The 22,697-nt window shown below is 45.5% G+C and overlaps 1 protein-coding gene across 7 annotated transcripts in view; it reads right to left on the minus strand.

Moving 5' to 3' along the window:
* PRDM2 (PR/SET domain 2) overlaps positions 1–22,697 on the minus strand; it is a 101,075-nt gene that overhangs the window by 71,461 nt on the left and 6,917 nt on the right. For 5 of the 7 annotated variants that reach the window (XR_003911845.1, XM_029947824.1, XM_029947825.1 and 2 more), the window contains exons 2-4: positions 13,766–13,883; positions 11,815–11,918; positions 148–300 (exon numbers count right to left, since the gene is read on the minus strand). Coding sequence is in view for 6 of the 7 variants with exons in the window: in XM_029947824.1 (XP_029803684.1) it covers positions 148–300; positions 11,815–11,918; positions 13,766–13,883 (375 nt within the window). In the remaining variant the exon portion in view is untranslated. Of the gene's footprint in view, positions 1–147; positions 301–1,785; positions 1,922–11,814; positions 11,919–13,765; positions 13,884–22,697 lie in introns of those variants that run through there. The other 2 variants (XM_029947830.1, XM_029947829.1) reach the window with 2 other exon arrangements.

A 22,697-nucleotide genomic window follows, 5' to 3' on the forward strand; every position in this document is an offset into this window, starting at 1 on the left:
CAGAGACCTTTCAATGTGTCGATGAACCACTTTCCAGTACAATCCTTTCAAGGTCGGCAAAGTCATCACTGTCAGCCCCAACTGAGGACCGCGTTTGCAGAGACGCATGCAGAGGAACTAAGAGCAGACCAGCTTCAACACTCTTACCTTTAACGTTTTATAGTAAATGGCCCTGTTGATTTCCAGTGGAAATAAATTTTGCTCTTCTCCTGAGCAAGCCCAATTCACATATCGCAGCCAGTTCCCCTTCTCTGGATCGGTGGCATCAATGCACATCCATCCCAAATTTGGGTAATATACCTGGGGGGGAGGGGGGGTAAACACCTTTGTTAAAACAGAAATGTCTTCAAAATGTTTTCAGTTTCAACTTTTAAGACAGTCCTTTTTCATTAGATACAAGTACTCTATAGAACATGTCACAGAAACTAAATCAGCAAAAGAGAAAACAAAAACAAAAGATAAAAACAGAGATCCAAAACTGATAATCCTCATTAGTCATTTTTCTATCTGGGCTTGAGTCATTGTTTTTCTCCTAAACCTAATCAACGATAGTAGTTGTGTTTGATGATCTCTAAAAGCTCCGCAGATACTGTATGTACACAAAGACAGAGACACCTCCAGTCCTGAAACGAGCTTGAGGAAAGAGTGAGTTTCCGGCAGTGCCCCCCACCCAGTCCCCTGAGTGTTCCGGGCTGTTCTGCAAGGCAAGCGGGGGGCCCGTCCTGCAAGGCTGATGAAGAACTCCACGAGTGAATGGGCAGCGGCGGCGTGCAGTGCCACCGCACACCCAGGGACCCTTCAGACCGTTACAGCTAAGCATCCGTCATGAGTAAGGTGCCATGGAGCACAGTTCGGGAAATCCCAGTGCTCTTCCAAGACGGAAACCCAAGGCCTCTTTCAGGACTCAGATCAGACTTACTCCTGCAAGAAACATTCCCTGACCGTCCACTCTCGGTCAATGTCCCCGCCCCACCTACCTCTGCCACACTTCCAGCACTGCTCGCTCCTTCATTTTAAAGAAAATCTATTTAGCAACTATTTTAACTTTTATCTTTGTGTACACACACACACACACACACACACACACACACACACACACTTCCCCCAAACTAGACTGTAAAATACTTGACCAGGCACTGAACTAGAACTGCAGGATCACCTGGTGATAGACCTGTCAAAAATAAAGCAAAAGAAATGAGTCTTTTACTCTCTCTTTAGGAAAGAAAGGAAAGCATCTCGAGGCTTCCACTTCTTCCCTATATATATGCAAACCCAGGACTCACCCCGCTCATTTCTCCTGTCCTCCCCCACCCACATCGCACACTCTTCTCTTCTCGCCGCTGGAACAAAACTCTCCCCACTCTCCGCCCCTCTGACTGCACCTGCAGCTCCGAGCCTGTGTCTGGCAGGGGCCGGCGTGCCAGCTCACTGGGTACTAATCACACTTCCTTCCTATTGGGAGTTAGAGGTCAGGCACAGCGGAATATGCTTTCCATATTATCTCATTTAACCCTACGCAAAAGAGTCATTATTATCTTTTTTTTTTAACATGTCGAAGTTGAGAATCAAAAACTCAATTGAACTTTCCCAAAGTCACCCACTTAATTTAAAAAACAAACTCTGCCTGACCTCTGCCATACTCATCAGCACCTCCTTTGGCCATCCTGGTTAAAAACTACTACAAATCCCTCTCTTGCCATCAGCCTCCGGTCATCCCCCCAATTTATTTTTCTCCATAGCACTTACGCTCTGGTAAAGTATGAGGTCATCTACTTAGGTACTTACTTATGTTATTTGGGGACGGCATCGCCACACAGAGTATCAGCTCCATGAAGAGAGAAGACTTGTTAGCCTTTTCATTCACGGCAGTGCGTCCAGTATCTTGACTGGTACCGGCACTGAGCAGGCGCTCAGTGAGTAACTATGGAACGGATGTAAGGACGTTGTTACACATAAATGTGTAAGGGCGTCATTTAATGAGCACCTACTATGTGTCAGGTACCAGGTCAAGGACAGTACTGGCACTGTCCTAGAATTGTCCCGTGAGTTTATGCAAAAATTGTCCGTTTGTTGAAACTCCTTATCTGCACCACTCTAAACAAAAGCTACCCCTGTTGCCTCAGACCCCTTTTCAAGCTCACTCTCATTCACACTCAACGCACAGAAGTAAGCATGCACACACACTCCCTTTCCCTTTTGTTTTTTTTAATATTTATTCTTGAAAGTGGGCGGGGAGAGACAAAATCGCAAGCAGGCTCCACACTGTCAATGCAGGACCCGATGCGGGACTTGAACTCCCGAACCCTGAGATCATGACCTAAGCGAAATCAAGTCAAATGCTTCATCGACTGAGCCACCCAGGGGCGCCATACACTCCTCTCCCGCTAAACAAAGAGAAAGGGAAGCCCCGAACAGTCTGTTACAAAGAGCATCACAACACAAATTTCAAAGTTAAATTTTATGCACTGCAATCACAGAAGCGGCTTAATTTTAAAATGTTTAAGCCATGTCTGTCCTGCTGGCCAGCAAGATGAATTAAGGGAAATGGGAGTCACTGCTGCTTTACACTGTCAGTCCATAGTAGTTAGTGACTCTTTACTAACTCAAAGATCAAAAGCACGGCTTTCATTTATCACAGAGGAGGGCAGAGTCCTGCTTACTCCCTGCCCGACACTCTGACACAGCTCCAGGAAGCAACGGGACAGACGCAGATGGCGCTGGAAAACCCCACGCAGTCGAAGAAGGCAGCTGGACCCACCAACTTGAAGATAACACCGTGAGCCGTGCCCGAACGTGCACACTCGCCGGCCAACGCTGACCTCTGCAAAGAGCAAGGTGGCCACACGTGAGTGAGCTCTTTATCCGTGCAGGGCTCCTGGTGTTTCAAACTGGGTGGACATGTCTGCTACGTCAAACTACGTCAAACTTAAACTATTTATTTCATAGGACAAGATGAACACTTCCATTTTTTTAATGTGCAAAAATAATTCATAACCGAATACACATGACCAAAATCTCATGGAAACGAATTAAATTTACCTAAATAATCATAACTTCAAATTAGATCACTTTACCTAACTAACTGGTAAAAAGAAATTTTTAAGAGAAAAAAGACACATACAGGACTAGAAAGCAGACATTCTCCCCCAAACAATGCGATCAGAGAATAAATTGGTATCATTTTTTGGATGGAATTTATTAGCAGTCCATGACCAAAAAAAAATTTTTTTAAAGCCTTAAAATGTACACACTTGTAGGAATTTACTCTCATGAGATGCCCGGCAGTGGTACCAAGATGTCTGTACAAGAGCGTCCCGACAGCGTGGTCTCCTACAGACTGCCTACGGGTAACTGCTAAGTGAAAACCACTGCACGTCACCTCAGTAGGATAATCCCTGCACAGAGCAGAATACTAAACAGACACTAAAAAGTACTTTTATAGGAACGGCTCATGTGGAATCTTTTGTTTTGTTAGATATTTCTATATCCCCTGAGAATTTTTCCAATGAACACACAATTGGAAGAAAACAAAGATAACCACAAGCTGGGGAAACTATTTTTATTGCTGTAAAGGACAGACACTCTAGTACTGATGACTGAATAAAGCTAGTTATAGAAAGTATGACTTCAAATGATACCAGTTTTGTTTTCAACATACGAATACATGAAGAGAAAAATCACCAGACACTAAGTACATAAAACTGTTAGTAATGGTTTTCTGAGAAGTGGGATTACCCATAATTCTTATTTGCTTTCTTCTGTTTATCTGAATTTTCTGCCTTTTCTCCACTGACTTAGTATGACCTCAAAGTAAAAAAGGGACGTGGGTGGGGAGGGCAGATTCATCTCTAGCATGAAAACCCAGGCTGGTCCGAAGGAACCAGAGGCCAATGATGGATGCTCTGCTCCTCCTTCCTCCTGCCGTCTCCATAGTCATCACACACACAGTTTTAAGTATGCGGCTTTCTCATTTCTATTGAGAGTCTAACCTTATCATTCAGAAGCGGGATGAAAATGTGTTTTTATACAATTGCTACCTTAGATCGTCAAACCTTGGCTTCCAATCGGAATCAATTTCAGTGACTGACACACAGAACCCAAAGGTTAGGATGTGACAGCTCTCTGCTTCATGTTAACCGCCAATACTAGACCACGAAGGTGCTGCAGCACCACTAGGCTAGGGCAGTGGAAAACGAACTAGAATCCCTTCTTTCACACAGAGAGAGCAAAGGCAGGTTCAAACTCCCACTCTAGCTCAAGCTCAATAAATGATATGCAACCAATCAATGTTTAAATCTTTATAATGACCAAAAAATATTCAGCTGACTTGATCTCAAAGGGAAATATTTTCACATAATCAATAATTTTTCCTGATCCAATCTACAGAAGCCCCTTTTAACAAGGCAAGGACACCTGATTGTGTATATACAAAACAATTTTTACAAGTTAACTTTCAAATGGAAATTCCTTCCTTGAAAAAAAGAGCATAGGGCAGAGAAGCATCTCCACACCAAGTCCTGGGCTAGGTGCTTAGTGAGGGATTTTATTTAGCTTTTACAGGAACCCTACGAAATATCAGGAAGCCCCTTTTATAAATCAAGACACTAGGGAAAGTTGCTAATTTTACTAGAATACTGAAGTCACTAAAAGTGTGAGCCAGGATTCAAACCCGGTCCCCTCAGGTAGGCTTCCATTTCAATTTCCCTTTTCCCAAACCTCTCTTCCCATCCCGGACCTTCCCTCGGTCATCCAAGCCTGACCTCCCTTCTGCCCTTACCACGGAACACAGACTGGGTACTAACTCTCCGTCAAACAAAACATAATTTCCAGAACACCTGACTGCCACTCAACTGAACCCAATCATTTTGAAACAGCCATACAATAATCTAAATTCAAAATCTAGTACACACTGCAATTTAAAAATGCATCAAAGCAACGCCTCCCAATGAACAGAGGATATTTTGCACAGAACAAACCAAACTTATAAAACATACTTACGTCATGGGTTGGGGGTCAGGGTTTTCACTTAGATCCGTCCTTATCATTTATTTGTTACATTCTATGTGTGTTCATTCAAATTTGTAAGTTTTAAAACCCTCTCATTCCACTAATGCAAACATACATCATTTGAATCCTCAACTGTTGGTCTAGGAGGTCCTTACCGGCTCTCTGCATATTACAGTGACAAGTCTGACACGGATCACTCCCAGGAATTAAGACAGCGCACTAAAGATGCTCCCTCGTACCGAATCAACTCTCACGCTGACACACGTCTCTCATCCATCCAAACAACCCGCCCACCGCCACCAAAATCAGAGTCTATAGGGATGCGGCCATTCTGTTGGTTGTTCTCTGGACTTGCCCTTCAAAGAGCTCTGACACATCACTAACGGTGGGACCCCCGGGAGGTCCATGCTCCTGAGGCTCCTTTCCATCACATTATGATCCCTGCACTGCTTCCCACCTTCCCCGCCTGCTCCTGGCAAACAGACCAGCTCTCTCTCACCTGCGGAGACTGACAAACGGAGTGAAAGGGGAGACAGGAGGCTCGTGTCTCTACAAGCCCAACTTGCGGAACATTTACCTCCCGTGTGCTCCCTAAGTAAACAGCAACTGAGCTTGTAGGGGTCAATTTCAGGATTACCCTCCTCCTCCCCCCACACCGCATATTATAGCTTTTTGGTTCAAAATACAGCCCATACTCTCAAACAATAGAGGAGAAAGAAATTCAGGGCACCTGGGTGGCTCAATTGGTTAAGAGCCCGACTCTTATTTAAAAGTGAGAATAGGATCGCCTAGGTGGCTCAGTTGGTGGAGCGGCTGACTTCGACTCAGGTCATGATCTCATGGTTCGCGGGTTCGAGCCCCACATCGAGCTCTGTGCTGACAGCTCCCCGACCCTCTCTCCCTCTCCCTCCCTCTCTCTCTCTCTCTCTCTCTCTCTCTCTCTCTCTCTCTGAGTTACTAAATTTCATACCTACAACTACACAGATATATCTGGAAAATCGCCCAACAACATATACTCTGTAAATGTTGACAGATCTGAGGTAGGTTCCTCAATCAACACCCAACAGATGAATGAAATAATGTACTCTACTCTTAAATTAGAAATCCTAACTCTTGGGGGCGCCTGGGTGGCTCAGTCGGTTAAGCCTCCGACTTCAGCTCAGGTCATGATCTCCCAGTTTCTGAGTTTGAGCCCCAGGTCGGGTTCTGCAGAGCCTGTTCAGATTCTGTCTTCCTCTCTCTCTGCCACTCCCCTACTTATGTGCTCACATGCTCACGCTATCTCTACCTCAAAATTAACACTTTTTTAAAAACAAGTAAGCTGGAAATTCTAACTCTGGACTATGGATGTTTAAGGATTCCATAAAACCCTACATATCATATGCAAAACTTTGTACATTTTCTGCAGAAATTTTCAAAAGGGCCCACAATGCAACAAAAGAGGAGAAATCTCTAGGCTCTGCTCGTGGGAAGGGCACAGAACAGGCAACAAAGAAGCTCGGACTCAAGGCCAGACTGCAGGACAGACAGCTTGAAGACATCGAGCAAGCACCTCACCCAGACTTCTCACCTGTGGAAAGATTTAGGGTATTTCCGATATCCTGTTATTCCACAAACAACAATCTCCATGGGGTGTTGCCGGTAATCTATGCAATACCATGAATATTATATGCCAAACTCAGTGCTCCAAGAGTTAGGGCACTGGTAAAAAAGCACATGCTAATAGCTTAACAAGTAGGAGCTAAATAAAGGAATTAACAGACTCTCAGAGAGATTTTTTTTTTTTCTTTACACCAGACCAAGCTGCCAATCTGAGTACAAGTTAACTTATTTGGGAAGATCACTTACTTCTCTGTATTTCAATGCCCTCATCTGCCCTGAAGTTCCTCTGAAGAGAGTACGATTGGCCTAGAAGCTTCTTTGACCACCAACTCTACAGCTACTCCACTTGTAAGTACCAACTTCAAAATCTTTTCACTGCCATCATCCACATAGCTTCACAGTAAACCTCAGACACCAGTCATCACCACACTTGCGCCCACAGCTTCTCCCTTCTACACACTGAGACCAGGGCTCAGCTAACTTTTTCTGTAAAGAACTAGCAATAAATATTTTCAGCTTTGCTGGCTGCACGGTCTCCACCAAAACTACTCAGCTCTGCCACCAGAAAGCCAAACAGCCATCGATAACACACAAACAAATGAGCGCAGCTATATTCTAGTAAAACTTACTTCACAAGCGAACGTCTGAATTTCATGATTTTTAGGTGTCATGAAACATTTGATTTTTGGTTTAAACCACTTAAAAATGTAAAAAGCACTCTTAGCTGCAAGACTAGGGAACAGGTGGCAGATGCACTTGCATGTGACCCAGTCTTTTCCTCTGGCGCTACTCTGGTGCCGGTTTAGAAGATGGGAAGCCGAGCTGCGCGGTACTTTCTAGAAAAAGGTTCTCCAGGATCAGCGGGCTGACTGCTCTCTTTTTTTCTTCTTGCCTCCATTCCTATCTTAGAAATAATCTGAAATTGGATGTGTTGAGCTAGGGGGTGCCTGGGTGGCTCAGTCAGTCGGTTAAGCCTCCGACTCTTGACTTCCTCTCCGGTCATGATCCAAAGGTTGGTGAGATCGAGCCCCAAGCCAGGTTCTGTGCTGTCAGTGCACAGTCTGCTTGGGATCTCTCTCTGCCTCTCCCCTGTGCACACACACATATGCACACTTGCTCTCTCTCAAGATAAATAAGATACACATCAAAAAAAAAAGGAACTGTTGAGCTAGCAAAGACTAGGGAACACACTTGCTAATGTCTAATCCTAACAGTGCTGACCAATAAAAGGTTGTTCACTCCTTCAAATAATTAAAGTCTTCTCGTTATAGAGCAACAGTTCATCAACTTTAGTTAAAATACAATCTACATCTTCCCAGGATCCCTGATTCAAAAGTTGTGTGCCTAAATGAATAGCATGCAAACAGAAGGAGTGAACTATCAGTTTTGATTTGTACGAATGGGGTGGGGGAGGGGACCCTTAAAAAGATTGACAATACTGGGTTTTAAAAAGCTAGGAAAAAAGTGTACTTTTGGTGGTTATGCAAATTAGCGCAATCCTTCTGGAGGTCTGTTAGAAAAATTCACCAGAGATTAAAATGTAAATAATTTCTGACTTAACATTCAGACTTCTAGGAATTTACATTAAGAAGATAACCAGACAAGTCCACACACATGTGCACGCAGTGAGCGTCACACTCAGAAGAGCTGTTAACATCGTGAAAAGATTAAAACCTGAACGTACACTGGCCGGATAGTGGGAGGACCCAATGGAATCCTAGGTGGCCATAGGAAATGGTGACGCAGATGAAACTGTTCAACACGGGCACGGCCACAGCGCAGAGAGAGAAGAGCCCGTCACAAAACTGCATGTGCTCTGATCTCAGTTGCACGAAGCATCTATATATGGCATTTGTATACGCAGCCGCGTGTGTGAGAGACAGAAGAAAACCAGGCAGAGAAGCGCAGACTTAGAACGCTCACCAAAATATTCACAGACGGTTTTTACTCTCGTTTATAGTGTTCTGCAATGTTTACATTATTTTACAATGAGCATGTACTACTCATAATTTAAAAGAGACTTATCAGAATGCACACCAAGAATGAACCCTAACGAAAACTGTGAACTTTAAGGAGCAGTGATGTGTCATCAGTGCAGGCTCTCTGAACGTCTAACAAACATACCGCTCTGCTGCGATGGAGGGAGGATGGGGGTATACAGGAATTCTCTGTGCTTTCTGCTCAATTTGCTCTGAACCTAAAACTGCTCTAAAAAATGGAGTCTAGGGGCGTCTGGGTGGCTCAGTCAGTTGAGCATTGGACTTCGGCTCAGGTCATGATCTCATAGCTCGTGGGTTCGAGCCCCACATTGGGCTCTGTGCTGACAGCTCGAAGCCTGGGGCCTGCTTCAGATTCTATGTCTCTGTCTGTCTCTCTCTCTCTCTCTCTCTCTCTCTCTCTCTCTCTGCCCCTCCCCCACTTATGCTCTGTCTCTGTCTCTCAAAAATAAATAAATGTAAAAACAAAAAAAGATTTTTAAAAAATGAAGTCTAGGAAAAAAACGTATTAAAACAACCCATGCAAACAACTCACAAGTTCAACAGAAGCCATCTGAAACCCATGGAAGTGAATCTGAAAGGCTTTTGTCAGAAGCGGGTTTCTGAACATGGCAGACACTCAGCATGTGGGGGGCAGTCCCGGGAGTATCACACGGAGTCCCCAGTCCCGAGTCCCGCACCTCAGCGCGCTGCGCAGGCAAGCAGTTCCCCACCAGAAACTGCTCAGCCTCGCTCTCCTCCCAGGAGGAGCCCACTGTTTGCCGCCTTTGCCCTGAGGACGCTTTATTGTTTCTCTCTATTGTTTCTGATTTAATAGAATGTTTTCAGTGAAAGCTTAAGGGACTTAAGACTCTGTGAGACAATCAAGGGCTCAAGAAAAGCAATTTAACACTTAGATTAGCTTTAAAATGGAGTTCTAACTGGGGCAAAAGACCAGGCTGCTAAAAGATAAGCAGGTCATAAGGGGCTTTAATGGAGGAACAAATGCCAAGATGAGATTTTAATGATAAGCAGTTTCTGTTACTTGAATGCAGAGGTATTCTGGAGCAAGGCTGAGGATCAGACCAAGGATGGGAGAAGTCACCGGGACATACTAAATGTTACTTGGGGGTTCACTTTCTTTACAAGAAACACGGACATTGTAACTGCTGCTTCCTGTATTTTGCCCGGTGCGTACCTCGACACATAAATGTCACATACACCTCCTTTGATTCTAACAGAGCACGGGCTTCCAGGTTTCTGTACGGAGCACGCACCTTGTCCTCGGAACTACCTGAATGACATCCAGGTGTTTTTAATTCCAAGAAGGAAAAGCCAGACTTGACAAGAACTAAAGCATCAAATACAACAAGAACTGGCAACGTCAGAAGATCCACAAGCTGCCGTGCTCTCTGGGCAGGAGTCCCCTAAGTCCACAGAGCCGTCTTCCCGTGTGTCCAAGTAGAAATCGAGTCGTATTACGTCATCGTTCCAAATTACGTTATTCACCAAGCTACTATGACCTCATGCTACACATGAATGTCAACACAAATGAAGCTTAATTTACAAAAGACACTATGAATAAACTTATGTACTGTGCTCAGTAACAAACAGTTAAACTGGGTAAATAAGGCACAATAAACACAATAAACATAGACCTAATGCTAATAACATTTGTTCAAGCTTAGCATCACACACAGAACTTAGAGAACACATCTCCTGATTTCCAGACATCATCCTCACTAAGATTAGTGCTGACCTGGTAGAACATATTTGTTAAGTTTCCCTTGGGAAATTTCGAAAATTAAAAATGCAGTTTATTTGGGGGCATAATTTTGTGGTCCAGACATTTTTAATCATACAGGCATCATCTTGCGTAATTAATATCATTTTTTTGGCAGGGCAGTTTTTCAACAAATTAAAAGTGCTCTTTTCCCCCAAAAGTAGTGAAATAGCAGAATATAATTATTCTCATGCTAACTCCTCATTTCCGAAGGCCTCTTGGGTTAACTGTCATCAGATTTATTATAAGGGATTCCCAACAAACACAGAAACTCAAAATTACTGGGAGAAACCACAGGAATCGTCACGGTAAGAAACACTGCTCTGAACGCTGAGAGCAGTGACCTTCCCCAGACGGACAAACAGCACAGGACTTCTTGGCGTAAAGGATCCGGACGGTTCCTAGGCATATTTTATGTATAGGCCTGTGTGTGTTTACGTGGGAAGCAGACGTGATTCAATTCAAGACCATCTGACAGGAATGCTTTTCCTAACCACCGAAAACTTCCCTTGTTTTGAAAAGGAGTCACACTACTGTGATCTGACCAGAACAGGAGAGCTTCCCCAGAGCACCTGATCTGAACAAAATTCCACATCAATGATGAATCTGCATGCAACGCTCCAGAAAACAGTACCAAACTATTTATCTTCACAGCTATCTTAATGAGGGATTTTTTTTATTGTCCCCATTTTTAAATTGAGGATTTGAGGGCCCAGAGGTTAAGTACCCTACACCCAACGTCACAAAGCTAACATAAAGGTAGGATCTGAAGGCAGGCGATCCAACAAAACACTTTTAAATGCCTTGCTGTCGGGCAGGAGACATGGGTCCTTGCTCTGCATCAACACCACGCTCCACACGGGTCCCCGCAGGGAGGAGCAATTCCCCTCTGTTCCTGACTGCTTCACCTCTGTCACGACTATGCTAATGCCCTACCCAGTCCTCCAGGATCATGGTGAGAACAGGAAATGCACAAAATGAAAGCCTCCTGAGAAGCAAAACACTCTATAAATGATGTGTCACGTGCTAATAAATATATCTAATTCTGAGTCTTCCAGCAACACAGAGATTATTTCCGAAAACAGAGAAGACCCTAACAGTGCCCTATTTGTGGCCACCTCAGAGTGTCTTTTATGGTGTCTATCTGGAAGCCTGCAAAGGGACAGACCAAAGTCTTGGCTGTAAAACAAAACACCCTGAATAAGGCGATATGAAAAATGGACTTGACATTCAATGTTGAGGACACCCAAGCTGCTTCAAAATACAAATGTAAACAGCAGTCCATATCCAAAGAAACACATTCTCTCTTCAATAAAAATACTCTTAATTTTAAAGAACATAGTAAGAGGACAATGTTAACTTCACATGTCGAATCTTGAGAGAATAGAATGATTTCATAAAAACGTACTGAACGTTGATAAACAAGGAACCAGAATTCTTTCTTACCTCCCACATGTACACATTATTCTTAACCTGAGATCTTTTTTTCTTATCGCCAACAAATGGCCCAAACTTTTTGCCTTTTAAAATTGGTTTAGTGGCCCAGACACCTAAAAAATAAAACCAGTATTTTTATAAAGTATTGTGGTTAAAGGTCAAAGCATTAAAGTCAATTCTGTTTCACAAAACAGTTAAAAGGTTGGCCAGTCTAAAAGCAAGATAATGTTAAATCAGTGGAGAGCAGGTGAAATTAAATGAAATCAAGTCTTCCAGGAGGATGTTTATTTTCCTTCGTATTCTTCTGTATTTCCCAAAGAGCCTGTAAAGAACCTACATTATTTCATAAGTAGGAAAGAATGTTTTACATCTGTTTGTTTCCATTTGCCACATGTAAAGTTACCCAGATGGTACAATCCCAAATACCCAGAGAACAGCACAAAGAAACTAAAGAGAAAAAATACGAGAAAGGAGTGAAACTGTAATTTTTTTAAAGGAACGTTTTTGTTCTTAAGATCTATTTATTTCTTTAAGTAATCTCTACACTCAACATGGGGCTCCAACTCATGACCCCAAGATCAAGAGCCACATGCTCCACCAACTGAGAGCCTGCCAGGCGCCCCGAAACTATCAATAATTTTAAACTCCTCTTTCTCCTTTTCTGCAATTTGAGATGGTCTCCAATGAACATGAACTGCCTTTATGAAGGCTGAGAAATACAGTTTTACGAATAAGCATTTCTGAAGTTTGTTTGCTCAACCCGGAACACCCCTTTCTCTCCAGCTAGGTCTCCTGAAAATTTAGCTACTAGAACACTTCATTCTTCAGAGCTTCAAACAGCCAAGATTTATCCTGCTGCTGCTCCATGGTATTCCTAGGCTCTTTCTTTTTCTGGGCACCAACCATAGGACAACAGACAAGCTGAAGACGGGAGAGGGAGAAATGGCCGACGGTGGCAGTACAGCCAAGGGAACCAGCGCCCAGAGGTGACGCTCGCTGACATCATCCCTCTTTGGACAAGCTCCCTCTTCTTCTGGTCTCAGTTTCCTCAGGCACAGGAGGAAGGTGGAGGCTGAGCCAGTCCCATCCAGCTAGGAGGTTCAAATTTCACTCGTCTGTAGGCCTATGAATCCAGTTTGATAACAGAGCTAACAATCAATTAGTGGAGCTATAAAATCAACCACTTTCACGGGAATGATACAATATAAGTGCTCGAGTTACTTACTGAATACTTTTTCAGTGAGAATTAGGAAACGCATTTATTAACATTTACACACATATGCACATAACCTGGAATACACCAGAACTACATCTTAAAAAACAAAAAAAGGGTTACGAACATGATCTATTCCAAAAATGTACTTTGACTACATTTTTATGATTTACTTCCTTATTAGTCTTCTGTCTAAAGATTAGGGCACAAAAGCAAAACCAAATACACAAAAGCTTGGTTTGTATTCGGTGAGAAGTCCCAGCCAGAGGCATTCAGATACACTCAGGCCATCATTCACACCGGTATGTGCTGAGATCAGCCCCGTCAGGCGCTGGGGACGTAAAGATGAGTAGGAGATGAAGGCACTCACGATCATGTGAAAATACACAGGAATGAAGTCAAATATAACAGGACAATCACACTCAAGTCCCAGTGAAACCAGAGAGGAGGGAACACCATGGTCTGCGGGACAAAGCGCCCCGAGGAGACGGTGGAAGGGAACACGCGGGCTGAGTCACGAAGGATGGGAGGTGGTGGGCATGTAGATATTTCTGGTTCAGTTTTATAATCTACGTCCACCCTGGATTCTTAACTGGAAAATGCAGAAACACCACACAACGTTCTAAGTCAAAGTATCAACCTGTCTGTTGCTTCTCTGATGAGCTCCCCACCTTGAATGCCCCAAAGGACGCCTCGCCACAGGCCGCCCTCCCCCCCCTCGTCCCCTCCCGTGACCCCGGTCCTCACCAATCCGAGTCTTGTCAACGGCAGATGGGAAAAGCCTCACTTCCTCCGGAAGCCCTCGAAGCACGTGCTCAGGGACCTCAGCCAGGCTCTCAGCAGCTGCGACAGGCTCGGTGGCGTTCTGCAAGTCAAGGAGCAGAAGGATCAGAGCAGAGGGAAGCAAACCCAGTTAGCGCTGGTTTTTTTTTCTGGTCCAATGAGCAAATATGCAAAAATGTAACTGAAACCTGAGGCTAAGCCAGACCGAGACTACGGGATGGAGACGCCGGCAGGGCCGCTCGCAGCTGCTCTCATGGTTGTTTGGGAGTCTCCAAAGGAAACTACTGCAACCTTCAAGCCTGTCTGCCTTCATCTGTTTTGTTCAGCCACCTGCAGTCATTTTCAAAACATGTAAATCTCTGGCACTATCCTGTTTTAAACTCCCACAGAATCTGGAAGTAAAATACGGCTTAAGCTTCCTTTTAAGTCAAAGGCTTCCATCAGCATTTTAGAACACTTAAAAAATAAAAATCAACACTCCTACTTAAACGAATACTCTGGCACACTCTGTGAAGGCCCTGCCAGCCGGCCAGACCCTCCCCCTCCTATGCTGTCACCCCTCCCGCAGCAACACCCCCTATAACAGGGGCTTGAATATTCCCACAGGAACACTACAACTCTTTCCGGGCCCTCAATGGAAATGCAACCTTTCCAGGAAACAGTAATTTACCACCTCTACCAAGTCACTAAATAGGTAAAGTTGCCAGAATTATCACAGTCTCCAAGAAATAGAGAATTTTATATAATTACTAACCAAAATTCACTTCAATCATAAGAAAGATTATTATTAAGTATGTATTATATAAAGGAATAGAAAGCAGAGATTTGAGGCAACTGGGAAAACATGACTGTTATTTTGAAAATAATGTTCAATCAAAGGAAAACCAAGTCTGAATGACTGACACCCCACATGCCCCGAAGAACTGATGTACATATCATAACACCATTACGAACGATGGGTCTTCTAGTCTTAGGTGTTTTTTATTTTGCTGCAAAGGGAAACACTTCTCGAGAATTTTCAAAGAAACCAAAGTAAGCAAAAAGCAAACTCCGGCCTAAAGAAGTTAATTTCCCCACAATGAAGCTCTGATAGCTTTTAAGAATGTTTTGTGCAAAGACAAGAGTATCATCCACATTGCATGCTCGCAACACAATTTTTTTTCTTTTTTTTTTTTAGTATCAGTAGGCTGCTTCAAGAGAAATAAATCCCACAGCAAGGAGCAACCGTGGGCAGTTTCGAGTCGGGATGGACACAAGCGGGCACCTAGAGACGAGACTCCTTCCTCAAACGGGGCAAAGCCACCAGTGCCCACTTCAGAAGCGCCACCGCTCTGACCCCGATGGATTGACAGCTGGTCCTGACAATGACACGAGGCACACGTGAAGTGCCTTTCAAACCACGAGGATGCCAACACTGCCCCAGAAAATGGCTTTATGGTATTTTTAATTAGCTAAAGTGTGAATAAATTTAGCACACAAATTTCTCACTTTTAAATATAGTACTGCCACTTTTAAAATTCTGATCTATAAACAGTGATTTTTGGAAACAGGAATAACTTTTTTCCAAAGGGGGATCAGGTATTAAATTGGCAGTCGGTATCCTAGGCTATGTAATTATTATTTTTAACACTGCCAAACATAAAGAAGTACTTAGCTGAGGCTCTGAGTCCTATCAGCACACGGCCACTTAGCAGCGTGGGGAAGTTTTCCTCTCCTTTCTCAGATGGGACCCCAGCCTAAGGTTTAAAAGGATCTGACACCATTTAACCTCCCTCGGAGCTCTGAAAAGACCCTGCATCAGCTACTCTAGACTGGTACTTCCAGGCGGGATGACAATAATACGAATGAGCTATTACTTCCTGAGAAAGTCCTCGGGGCCTCAGTACAAGGCACCATACTACCATTCTACGCATGATGGCATCTACTCCAAACACCTCAAGGGGCGGGGACTGTCATTGCTTCCTCTAGCGCCACCCCTGCTCCCCCCAACCCCCGCCCCTGCCCCCAAGACACCCATAAAGGAGGAAACTGAGGCTTACGGAAGTTGTCTAAATTGCTCACGACCAGGATTTGAACCTCTGTCTGACCCTGAGCTCATGTTCATAACCACTGTGCTCTTTCCAGTTAAGATTCTGCTGAAGAAGGTCTGAGAATCTAACAAAAAACATGCGAACTACAGGCGACAGCACTGTATTATCGAACTGAAATCTGGTAAGAGAGTAGAACTCAAGTGTTCTCACCAAGTAAAAAAAAGGGGGGAAGGGAGGATAAATATGAGAGATGATGATGGGTGTGGTAATTAACTGGATGGTTATACATATATCGAAGTACCGCTATGCACACTTTATGTATCTTACAATTTGCCAATTATACCTCAATAGAGCGGGAAGGGGGAAGAAAACAAAACAGAAAGAACTCTGCTGCAATATAACCGGAGAACCGCTGCCCTACAACCTCCCAGCGTCCAGGGAAGCGCCAGCAGGCGGCGATCCTGGGCAGGGATGGTCACTCCCACAGGAAACGCGTCGCTGGAGTGTGATCTGGAGACCATGTATATGAACATTCCTGACACACCTGTGACCAGAAAGGACCTCAGCAGAGCTGCCACGGGAAAAAAGCGGAGACAAATTCCTATGCATTTATTTACCTGCTTTTGGCGAACCCCTGCTTGTAAATTTGGGCTCATTTACCTAGTAGAGGAAAGCTATTTTCCTGTTTATTTTCGTTTCCTTCGCACTACAAGACTCAACTAAAATTTGAGGACTTCCGACCACACCAAGCCCACCCTGGCAGCCCCAGGACCTTGCTCTCCCCTTTCCAGCTGCGATGGCTCCGGCTGGAAATCGCCTCTCCCCTTCCTTAGCCTTCCTTCACAGCTCTTCCCACATTCTAAATGATTATCTGTAAAACTGTGTGTTTGACGTGCCTCCCCCGATAAACTACAGTGAAGACAGATGGTATCTATCTTACTCGACATCGCAGTCCCAAAGCTTCGCAGGGGGCACGGCATGTTTGTTGTCACTTAAATATCTGAATGAATAAATAATTCTTGTAAACTAACTTCAAACTTTTTTAGAAAAAGGAGGGCTAGAAATAAATAAAATAGCTGGGTCATCTATCAAAAAGTATTTTTTTCATGTTTGCCTGAATGTATTGAATGTGAGGTAGGTATAGTTCTAGGTCAACATAAAAAAATTTTTTTTTTAGAAAATGTGATACATGCTTTCAATCCCAAGCACCCAATTTGCAAGTAAACCTTTGGAACAAAAGACTATTTAAAGGAAAATTTCTTCCCCCTCCCCCCCATTTATAAACTAGGATCTCATTTATACACACAAATATACATACACAGATATACACACGTATTTTTACATATGAACATCCTTAAAGTAACAGATGTAATATACTCTAAACAAGCTCATCCTGGTTGTTCCACTAAACACCACAATTTGGTGGTGGACTATTTCCCCGATCGATTTTTCTCGAAAAGGAGCTGCAGCATCTCAATTTCTGAGTCCCTCCTACGGGCCTGGCAAGGTTTTAGGCACCTCATTTGCCTTAACAATGCGTCACTCTAGGGAGGAAGGCAGACAAAATCAACCAAGGACATACAATGCTGGTACTGACTGCTGCTCTGAAGAAAACGTAAGCACAAGAAGAGGACACGTGGCGGAGACGGGTAGGCGCTATTTTAGACGGAGCGCTTCAAGCGCTGGGAAGGGTGTGACAGTATGGCGGGCAGACATGCCAGGAAAGGTAGTCTGCAAGGCCCCTTGCTGACTCAGGAAGAAGCCTGATATGATCAGGCAAAAAGGCCAACGTGTCCAGAGCAGAGAAGGGGAGGGAAAAGCACCTAGAGCGGACGCGGGCGAGGCAGGTAGGGGTGACGCCTCAGGAGAAATGTTTCACCTGCTGAACCACACGGAATAGGAGAACGGGAGGTGACCAGCCAGGCACCAAAGCGCAGGCTCGGGAAGGACCCCTGCTCCTCCTGCGGGAGTGGCCGGCGGCCCGTCCTGCTGTCCCCGAACACAGGCACGTTTCTGTTTCGAGGTTTCTGGACACCGATCACTGTGGTAAGCACAGAGGACGTTACAAGGACTTCCCTACTTTCCTATTACGTAACAGGAAACCTAAGAACCCGTTGATTTCACCGCTTACGGAAGTAAAGGCTCCAAACATGTACCAGTGAACTGATCTAGAATAGTATAAGTTAAATTTAATATATTAAGTTAACTTAATAAGCTACTTAGTTATTAACTACTCACTGATCTCATTAAATCAAGGTCTCCAATTTCCTAACTTAAACTCAAGAGAAGCCAGGGCTCCCTGCCCCCCACCCGTGGCCACACGCAGCTCTCCTCCATTCAGCCCGTCACTCGATCATAACGAACGTGTCGGGAGAGCCTGCTCCAGGCAGCCCCGTGCTGCGCGGTGGGGGCAGTGGTTCACAAGCCCCTCTCCTCACAAAGAAACTGCTCTTTCCCCTCCCCTAGTACCTACGACCTTTCCTCTGGCCCACGATGACCTTCCCATGCCGGATGGTGGGAGAGCTTCGGCTGCAGGACATCCTTCCTCTGGGCCACGCTCCGTGCTGAACCATTTTCCTGCATTACCTCACAGTGACCACAGCCAACGCTGAAGCATGGTCAGGACACCATCCGGACACTACTCTAAGCTCCTTCTATGCGTCAGCTCGTTTACACCGCCACTCTGGCTGCGGCGCCTTCACGATCCTCAGACGAAACGGAAGCCCGCCCACGGCCACAGCTAGTAAGTGGCAGAGCTAGGATTCACACCCAGTCAGGCTTCGGGGTCTGGATTCTCAAATCCTATGCCACAGAGCTGCCCTGTCAGGTAACTCTCCCAAGCTACAGGGTTTTAAAGCAGCAAAGCCAAGGGGCACCTGAGTGGCTCCTCAGTTGAGTGTCTGACTCTTGATTTCGGGTCATGGGATCAAGCCCTGCATCAGGCTCCGTGCTGAGCGTAGAGCCTGCTTAATTCTTCTCTCCCCTCTAACCCTCTCCCCCCTCACACTCTCTAAAATAAAATTTTTAAAAATAAATAAAAAATAAGAAAAATAAGTAACAGAACCAAGATAAAGTCCAGACAGACTCCAGAGCCCATGTTCCAAGCACCAAGCCAGGGGGTGGTGCCCGATCATCTAGGGCCACCTTTGGGGGTCCACAGGGTCAGGGCTATTTTAACAATAATACTAAGATGTTAGCTGCCTTTCTCATTCTCAGGCATGTAGAGGGGAGGTTTTCAGGGTTTACGACAAGTGATGATGTCATCATTCCCCTGGCTAATGGATGTGTGACTGTCTAATCTTGTGTTTTAACACTTTCTGAATTATGAATAAGGCCTGTAGTCTGTGTAACTCCTGAACTAGGTCTAGTTCCTGGTTTTGATACTGTAATAAAGCAGGATGTCACCACTGTGAAAGCCAGTGGAGAAGAGTGCAGGGACTTTCTCTACTGTTTTTGCAACTTGCTGTGAACCTACACTCCTAGAAAACTGTCTCAAGGATTTCTGTTTCACAGAACGCATTCAGCAGAGCGTAGGGACTCTTGCTCTTGGGATGGTGACTTCAAGCCCCACAGTGGGTGCAGAGTGTACTACACACACACACACACACACACACACACACAAATTGTTTCAACGTTTCACGTGATAAGTAACCAACGATCTAACACACATAAACGAAAAGCCTGAGGATGGTGCACTAAACAGACCACCTCTGCTCTTCCAGCGCCTCCCGTCTCAGGACTGAGAAGCAGAGACTAAACCGAAAGGAGGAGGAAGAGGGCAGGGTCTGCACCTTCGCACCCTACCTCCCCCACTTCTCCACTGCAACTGGAGGGAGGTGTTCCCTACAGGCACAAGGGGGGGGGGGGTTCGTTGTGAGTGTTTCACTCTGAATCACTAAAGGAGAACAAGCAGAGTATGCCAGAATAACCGGGATAAGCAGCTTCAAAGGCAGTTAAATTAAGGCAAATAAACAACTTACTGTCCATGCCCCTTCGGGGCTCCTGCAATGGTGGGAAAGACAAGCAGAAGAGAGTTCCTACCCCTTACTTTAAGCACCAGCAAGGTGGGGCCAAGACCTATCAAGGCAGGAGGGCGCCACTCTGCCTTCAGGGCTCTGGGCCTCTGCCCTGCCCTAAGGAAGCCTGTCACCACTGTCCTACCAGGCAGGATGTCCCCTAAGACTCCATCGCCACACTCCCCACTTCTCCCAACACTCTGCACTTTGTAAGCACTTGCTGGCTGGTAGGGTTATTGGTCTCTCCATCCGAGGCAGGTTTAGACTGCAGACCAGGGGGCAGCTTCTGTTTCACTCACCGCTGTACCCAGCGCCTGGCACAGGATGCCCAGCCCTGAGGAGCGGCTGCTGTCAACAAACAAACAAGTATGTGGCAGTCGGGGCCGGGAGGTCTGGGTGCATGGAGACGGTCCCGGAGTCCAGGGGAGTGGATAGGATCAGAGAAGAAAGGCAAGCGAGGAAAAAGCCCTCAGGATGCCACTATCTAAGTAAGAATGAGAGATAAGTTTGGGCCTGATATCACAGAGGCAAGAAGGGGCACCAAGACCACGATGTCAGAAAGGCTGGGGGAAAGGTTCACCGAAGCGGGAGAAGTCAACAGTTGAATCTGCTGGTGAGCTTGCAGTACCTGTCGTACTGTGTCTGACCCCTTCTCCGATTCCTCCACCACTACGGTCACGCTCCCAGCCGAAAATAACACGGCAATCCCCCCTCCTACGAAGGTCCGACGAGCACCCCGTGCGCTAGCACTGTGCACCGCGGAGGACAGCAGCGGGGACAAGACGGGCTGTGCCCACCTGACAGGGTGGCCATCGAGGAGCGGGCACTGTCCTAGTCAGGGCAGCTGCGGGGAGGGGGACCTCTTAGAGAAGATCACACTCACAGACACTTGGACTTGAAAGAGGACAATGGGCACGTGTTAAGGATTGGGCATTCCTGGGAAACGTCCTGAGAAGGACTTGGCACGTTCAGGAACAAGCTGAGACCACTGTGGCCAGGCCAGAGTGAGCCAGGGAGGGAGCAGAGGCAGGGCCACCGAAGCCTGCAGAACCTTCAAGGTCAGGGCAGAGAGAGGCGGCGGGACACCTCCCCGAGGTCTGCACAGGGCACGGACAAGACGGGATGAGAAGGTCTTCTGGTTTCTAGTTGATTCTCTATTCAGCTTCTCGGAACCCTCTGCCTTCTTGATTAATCATCCTATAAAGCATCTGGTTCAGAACTCTTTTTTTAAACTTTCTAAATAAACCCAGTGGTTACTCTCCTGGCTGCAGAGTCTCTCAAGGTTGAAGAGGAGCCGAATACATCAGGGCCGACGAGCCCCCGGAGAAGGGTTCTGCGGCCTCCTAGTGAGCCCGTGGCTGCGGAGACCCAGCTGCCGCATGTCAGACCACCCTCGTCCAAGGCAGCAGACTACGGAGCAACGGCCCTTCAAGTCAGGTGGGGGGTGGCCTGGTCCAGCCACAGCCTTAAAAAAATAAAAAAGTTGACTGGAAGGACGGAAAACTCTCAATTTTACTCTCAAAGCTCCTCCCTGGTCCCCACAGGCACCACCCCCGAGGTCCTCCTACTGCCTCGCGTCCTTCACAGGTCGGGCCAACAGGACCCCCAGACCACTGACCCTCTGGCCCTCGACTCTCCTGACCAGTCAGTATCTTGTACATCCTTCCAGGTCAAGTTCAAACCCGTTCATCCTTGAAGATATGCCAAACAACTCACGATGACCGCCCACTTCTCTAATTTCCTCGGGTGTCTGTTGTATGAACACAGCACTCGGCACTCGGAGAACCGTCCCACAGGCGAGGGGCTGTCGGCAGAGCAGTCATCGGCGAGGGGGTTTCTGTGATCGTCCAAAGAAGTCACGCCTTGGTGTGGACTAAAGCACAGACAGTGCCAGGGACGCACATGGTAGGGCAGAATCAGCACTTGCTCACGAGCTGAAAATCATGGTGGTAAAGATACTGGCAGTGTCTCCTCCGTGCCAGGCGCTGGCCTCTGCGTTCATGAACTCACGCACTCTTGACCGCAACTGCACGGGTGCTCACCACTATGATCTGTCTCTATTTAACAGGTAAGAAAGCAAATACCGTGAGGCCAGGTGACTTGCCCAAGGTCACAAGGACGAAGTGGCAAAACCAGGACTGAAGGTGAGAGTAAGTCAGCAGACAGCAAAGGCAGGGAAGAGCAAAACAATCCTACAACCTCGTTCTCTACCAAAGCATTAGTACCAGAAGGACAGAAAACGTAAACCTTCTTGCCAGAGTCCCTCCCGCAGTAACAGAAGGAAAGGTCATCCAAGTTGCTAATTCTTTTTCAAATTTCAGAAATAATCTAATATTTTCACTCACAAAGGCAATGTCCCAGGTCTTATAAAAATTGCCCATTTACCTAGTAGAATACATGATTCAAAATGAGATTTAAGTGCCATCATTATTAAACATGTTAATTTTCTATACTACACATTCATTAATTGAGGCTTAAGTTGTAACACATAGGAATCACTTTAACTTGGAAGTCTCTTTTTAAATAGCCTGAAGTATCATATCTGTATCTATAATTACTTATAAAAGTATAATTCTATATTAATAATAGGCTAAAACAGCAAAAGTCATTTCAATGTTTTATACCTCATTATGCATATATACATAGAATTAGGAAAAAACTGGGGAAGAGACCTAAAACCAAAGATAGAAAACCATCGAAGGCTTTACCGAATCTTTGGAGCTACATCTATGAACAGAGGTATCTGAATGGTCGCGTGGTCCCCTGTCCCCCATAAAACATCCTCTGTGAAAGGAATACACTACTGATAACACCTACAAGAGCACGGATGAATCTCAAAACCACTACGCT

The sequence above is a fragment of the Suricata suricatta genome, chromosome 8 (assembly GCF_006229205.1).
Source record: "Suricata suricatta isolate VVHF042 chromosome 8, meerkat_22Aug2017_6uvM2_HiC, whole genome shotgun sequence".
In the NCBI taxonomy this organism is placed as follows: domain Eukaryota; kingdom Metazoa; phylum Chordata; class Mammalia; order Carnivora; family Herpestidae; genus Suricata; species Suricata suricatta.